The sequence below is a fragment of the Osmerus mordax genome, chromosome 16, assembly GCF_038355195.1.
Source record: "Osmerus mordax isolate fOsmMor3 chromosome 16, fOsmMor3.pri, whole genome shotgun sequence".
Lineage (NCBI taxonomy): Eukaryota > Metazoa > Chordata > Actinopteri > Osmeriformes > Osmeridae > Osmerus > Osmerus mordax.
The window spans coordinates 1,340,912-1,347,290 of NC_090065.1; the positions used below are offsets into that span (position 1 = coordinate 1,340,912).

The 6,379-nt window shown below is 47.0% G+C and overlaps 1 protein-coding gene across 1 annotated transcript; it reads left to right on the top strand.

The window, feature by feature from the left end:
* Positions 1 to 636: 636 nt before the first annotated feature.
* Positions 637 to 4,703, top strand: gng12a (guanine nucleotide binding protein (G protein), gamma 12a). Its single transcript, XM_067253703.1, is given in 4 exon segments — positions 637 to 757; positions 1,212 to 1,319; positions 1,532 to 1,588; positions 1,590 to 4,703. Coding segments are annotated over 3 exon segments (219 nt in total). The 5' UTR covers positions 637 to 757; positions 1,212 to 1,226; the 3' UTR covers positions 1,659 to 4,703.
* Positions 4,704 to 6,379: the final 1,676 nt, after the last annotated feature.

A 6,379-nucleotide genomic window follows, 5' to 3' on the forward strand; every position in this document is an offset into this window, starting at 1 on the left:
CACACACACCCAGACACACACACACACACACCCAGACACACACACCCAGACACACACACACACCCAGACACACACACCCAGACACACACACACACCCAGACACACACACCCAGACACACACACACAGACACACACACTCACTTCCTCTTAACAGGACTTTTCCCAGCAGTCACATCATTGTAGAGGTTACCACATCTTTCAAAGAAGTCGCATGCACATGCACACACCCATACACACCTGTGCTTACACACACACACGTCCACAAACATTTTACGTAAACCTCTAGGTGTACCTGAGAACAGGTTGACCTCTAAATTGACCTCCAGGTTGACCTCCAGGTTAATCTCGCTGTACCTGAGAATAGGACCTGATGTGAGATTGAGTGTTGACAACACAACACTCTCCTTATGCTGTGTTCCTCTCTACCTGCTGGGTGTTGGTGGTAATTATACAGGTCAGAGACCTGGAACCCTGGATACTACTGGAGAGGTGAAAGGTCAAACTCCTCTCTCATTGGTCTGCATTGACAGGACGGGCCGTGATTGGTCCGGCAGCTCAGAGGTGTAGCGCAGCATCTCTTATGATTTGGATGATAGGATGTTGGTGTGGGTCAGCTGGTGTAGTTCTAAATGTCTCCTTTTAAAGGTGTGATTATTGATTACGAGTGATCGAATGCATCAACTCAGCTTGATTTGTCTGCTTTGTACAGGTCCACGTCAGACTGACTTGCTAAGGAGAGACTGAGAGCTTAGAAAAGGTGAGTGGCATCATATCTGTGAGGAAGTTATGACATCACTATAGGTTCTGACATCACTAATGCATCGCTGTAACGTTATGACATCATGTTCTTTCCAGTTTTTAAGGACGGGTTGGCCTGTCTTGAGATTTTATGTCTCACTTCAGTGAACCTGTCTGTCTGACTATCTCACTATAGTGAACCTGTCTGTCTGACTATCTCACTCCCGTGAACCTGTCTGTCTGACTATCTCACTCTAGTGAACCTGTCTGTCTGACTATCTCACTCCAGTGAACCTGTCTGTCTGACTATCTCACTTCCATGAACCTTCCTGTCTGACTGTCTCACTCCTGTGAACCTGTCTGTCTGACTATCTCGCTTTAGTGAAACTGCCTGTCTGACTATTTCACTGTAGTGAACCTGTCTGTCTCTCTGTAGTGAGCCTGTCTGTCTCTTCACCTGTCTGTCCCTCCAGAGAGAGGAGGCAGTGATGTCGTCCAAGCCCCCCAGCTCCAGCAGCGTGAACCAGGCCAGGAGAACCGTACAGCAGCTCAGGGTGGAGGCTGGCATCGAGAGGATAAAGGTAGAAACAACCGTACACGAGGGGATTCAAACCTGCGACCTGTTGCTTTGTTACTGAGGTCAGAACCTCAAGTACTTTATATGTACATATGGCCCTGCAGACATGTGCCGTCTGCAGACACACACAGACACACACACAGACACACACAGACTCACACACACACAGACACACACCCTGTGTCTGACCCGCCTGTCTCTGCCCGTGTCCTGCAGGTGTCCAAGGCCTCTGCAGACCTCATGCATTACTGCACAGAACACGGCAAATACGACCCCCCTCCTCATGGGCATCCCCACCTCAGAGAACCCCTTCAAGGACAAGAAGCCCTGCAGCATCCTCTAGTCCTCACTGTGTCTGCTAGCATCCGGCTAGCATCCGGCTAGCTGGCTGGTTGGCTGGCAAGTTAGCCTTCTGGCTGGGTTAGCTGGCTGGCTGGTTAGCTGGCTGGCTGGTTGGTTAGCTAGCTGGTTGGCTGGCTAGTTAGCTTGCTGGCTGATTGGCTAGCTGGCTGGTTGGTTGGCTGGTTAGCTTGCTGGATGGCTAGCTGGCTGGCTCACTGCTTAGCTGGCTAGTTAACTTGCTGGCTAATTGGTTGGCTGGTTAGCTGGATGGCTAGCTGGCTGGCTCACTGCTTAGCTGGCTAGTTAACTTGCTGGCTAATTGGTTGGTTGGTTAGCTGGCTGGCTTGCTGTTTAATTTGCTGGTTAGCTGTCTGAATGGTTGGCTTTTTCATGTTCCTTTCTGTATTTTTATTTTTAATTATTATTTGGAAAGAACTGTGATCTTAACATTATCACTCCATTGAGTCTCTAGGCCCAACCCTTCTGGTAAACTCATCATGTGTAGCTTTGTAAGGTCTGGTCCTTGAAGTCACAAACTATGAGACAGTGACCGTTAAAGGTACAATCTGTGACACCTCCCCCCTCCCACACACACACACCACCACCACACACACACACCACCACCACACACACACCACCACCAGACATACGCGCATGCACACACACATAGGTGCACTCCGCCTCGATTTACAATGTCCGTCGTTATTTATGTGTTATTGCAATTAATTTTTACTAATGTTTTGAACCATTTTCTTGTTGCATCCTTTTTTGTGAGCTTGCTAGCACAATTCCAACTTTTCTACTGCAACTAGACCAGCTGCCCTCGTCACTCGAGACTGTGTATACCACGAAAACAAGAAAAGCCTTACCGTGTCTTTGACATCGAGATCTTAACTAGTTAGCTCTCTGTGAAAGGGGTGGAGGGGGTATTTGGAGAGGGAAGTTGGGATTTGCAAACAAACTTGTTTCCCAATCTTCTACCAGGGCGTTTGTTGACAAACATCCCCCCCCCCCCCCCCCCCCCCACACACACACACACACACACACAGGTGATCCAGGAGAGCAGATTGTGAGAACCTGGTGTTAGATTGTTTGTTTGTTTAGATCTACCAAGGTTTCCGCAACAGCGGTCTCCAGGCCGACCGGTCATGAATGATCCTGTCAGAAGTTGTTATTAGTTTCCACGGAAACCCTCTCCCTCCTGACCGCGGTGCCCCTTCGCGTGAAGGACAAAAAGTGCTGCGTCACCGTCGACCCTCACGGGTACAACGATCACTTCTTGATTCCGTCGCAACGTGTTCCAGGGAAGAACCTTGACTGTAGACAGCAGAGTGTTTGTTTGTTTCTTGAAGTGCAGGGTTGGGCCCTTCTGTAGAACTCTATCAAGGGTGTTTTACAAGATGGGTGCAGGTGATATTGTGCCTGTAGCGTGTCACACGCTCAAAACGTCAGCGGGTGCTTCAGCAGTGCTCAAGCACATGTGGGGTTGCTGCAGCACTGCAAGCAGTGTCATCATCACATGCGTGTGATTTCACCCCTGTGAATCAGTGTGTTAAAGTACTGATTTGGAGTTGACAGTATGCCATAGCAGAACCAGTGGTGCCGTTTAGAACTTCAGGTCTTCCGTTGAAGAGACAGTGGAGTTCTATGTATCATAAAGATAAAGAAATTCCCCCTTTAAACCCTGGTTGTGTGTGTACAGCACAGTTGGACTCCGTGTTAATCCTTTTCAGTAAAGGTGTTCTGTGGAGCACAGGGTCCTGCGTGTGTGAGCAGGGCAGAGTGTCCAGGCTGTGCTGCTGTGGTCATGCGTCAGGCACCACGCGACGTGTGTAATCAGCTACTTCTGGAGAAGGCAGCTGTCGATGCCCTCGGCACCGCATGAGATTAGCTGTTAGCAACTCAGTTGTCCGTGGTCAGCGCAAGCACACTTAGTCATGAGTCACAAACGTGATTCGACAATCGAACACACACGAACACACACTCAAATACATTTGAACACACATTCAAAGCCTTATTAGACGGAAGTTGTCTGTGTGTGCTTTGAAGAACATTATTAGCTTGAAGCAGTTTTATTTCATTTTTTTGGGATAATCAACGTGCCTGTGTTAATTAACATGACTGTGAGATTTGTGACTAAATTGTGCCATGTGGTTTTGTCTTCATAGTTCTGTCAAAGTTTGGAGGGAAAAAAAGGCAAAAGAAAACGTAACAAATACGCCTGAATGTGTGTGAGCTTATTGGTGCTAACTGACATTCTGTTCTTGATGACCCTGTATTCCAGTGTGCTAAAAACGTAAATTATTTTTACAACCACAACAAACTTACAAATATTGTTCGCTTTCTAGCGTTGTGCATTATGAACTTAGCGATCAATGCAAAACATTTATAAATCAATAAGTGTCATGTCCCACATGATGGCCTTACAGAACCAGTCAGTCTGATGAACAGGAGCCTTATTAGCAGACTGACACAAATCTGGGTTAGCAGCACTAAGTCAATATCAGGTTAGCGCCCAGTTAGCAACAGGTTAACACCAAGCTAACAACGTGTTAGCATCTAGCGTCTAGCTAGCAACAGTTAAGCTCCAAGCTGCAGCAGGTTAGCATCAAGCTATCCCCAAGCAACTATAGCACCGAACAACTATTGCACTAGAACCTAGCAAGAAGCGAGCTAGTTATTCTGCTATAGTAGCAAAGGGAATTCATGCAAAGAAGGAAGACCATTTTAGATTAAAGTTACAAAACAAAAGAAGAAAAAAGCATTTCAGAAAAGTGAAACTAATCAAACGCCTAGCGTTAAGTTAACAAGGAAAGAAAAACTAAAACAGGTTGTGAGAACTTCCCCCTCCAGTGTAAACCTTAGTGACATCTGGTCTGTGTGTAACTCGTAGTAAACTGAACCTGGTGATGTCAAATTAGGTTTTTCTCTTTCCACACCCGTCTCTCTCTGTCTCTCTCTCTGTGTCTGTCTCTCTGTGTCTGTCTGTCTCTGTTGAGCAGTCTTTCCTACTGGTGTTATTAAACTTTGTTTATTATTACCAGGAGTAGCGTTGTGTCTCTTTCATGTCGCTACCGTGGCTTTCATTAGCTTTCACCCTCTCTGTGCGCCTGTCTGACTAGCTGCCTCTTACAGAACAAAGGAGTGGATGGTCCAGGAAGGAAGTCATTTCCTCCAACAGGAAGCTTTGAGGACTCAAACTCCAACACCCGAAGTCAAACCTGTGGTGAAATCACTCACTCGCTAATCAACTGATGACGCTGCTTGATTGGGTTTGATTGCGTGGGTGCTGGATGCAAGGGTGGAGGGGAGGAGAGTGGAGGGAGAGGAGAGGAGGGTGGAGGGGAGGGGAGGAGGGTGGAGGGAGGGAGAGGAGGGTGGAAGGGTGGAGGGGAGGAGAGTGGAGGGAGAGGAGGGGAAAGTACTCAGGAGTTATCTGTGGCCTTACTCTGTTTCCTTTCATCATGTCTGCTCCAGTGGCCTCGTATTTATACCACCACACACACACACACGCATATACACACACGCATATACACACACACACAACAGGCGTAACCCCACAGCCAGCCTGTCTGGGTCCAGAGGAGGATAAAGAACAGAGGAGGGGAGAGGAGGGCGTCTAAAAATAGAAACTGCCGAAATTCCAGTTTCCGCTCCTGGAGAGACCAAGAGTCTATTCTGGGAACGGTCGTCATGGTGTGATATTTTCCCATCGCTCTGCTGCCGTCCTCACGACCTTGTCTCTCCGCTGCCGTCCTCGCAACCTTGTCTCTCCGCTGCTGGCCAAACAGCAACAGCAAGGTTTCCTCACTCTGTTCACTTATTTTCTTTCAAAATGACTGAACTTTTACCTTCAAACCAACTTGATTTGTGAAAGCACTTTTCCAAAGAGAGCTTTCAATTTTTTATGAAATACGAAAAAAGCTAGACTTTATTGTACCCCGAAAAAGTTTGTCTTTGACACAAACAGAATCTGCTGTTATAATAGTGCAGACGTGATGTACATGAACAGGCTGGCTGTCACCCACACACTGGAACACACACAATACCCACAGCCCTGACATAGACTGTCATTAACCAACCAGTTGCACTCTTGCTCATCGTACAGCACACCTGTAATCATCATAATGGTGTAGAAACATACGTGCGGTGAGAGTGCCTCATCAACACAATGTCATCATAAAGAGTAAAGAGTTTATATTTAATTTTATTGTATATTTAATTCTATTCTAATCCCACTTAGTACTGCTAGTTTATGTACCCTTAGTATAGATAGTCCACATATTTAAATTTTAGGTATATGTTTATTGTATGCACCTTCCTGCCAAAGCAAATTCCTTGTCTGTGCAAACTTTCATGGCGAATAAATCCCATTCTGATTCTGAGTAGGCCTACATGTGTACAGTAGCGAGGTACATAGTGGTGAAGCAGGGGTGTAGCAGGGGTGTAGCAGGGGTGAAGCAGGGGTGTAACAGGGGAGTAGCAGGGGAGTAGCAGTGACTTCAGGGCTATGATGGACAGGGGAACCAGAGTTGTTGGACTGGTTTAGCCTGCACATGGGGGACTCTGAAGTAAACAAAATACCACAAAAGATTTTATATTTCAACAGGATTCCAGTAAGCACTGAGTACAGCCCTCTCAGGGCTAAATTGCTGCTGAGATTAGAACAGGAGCCCCGTGGCTCCGGGAGATAATCCTTGCGGTGTTGAAAAGGGCCTGGCT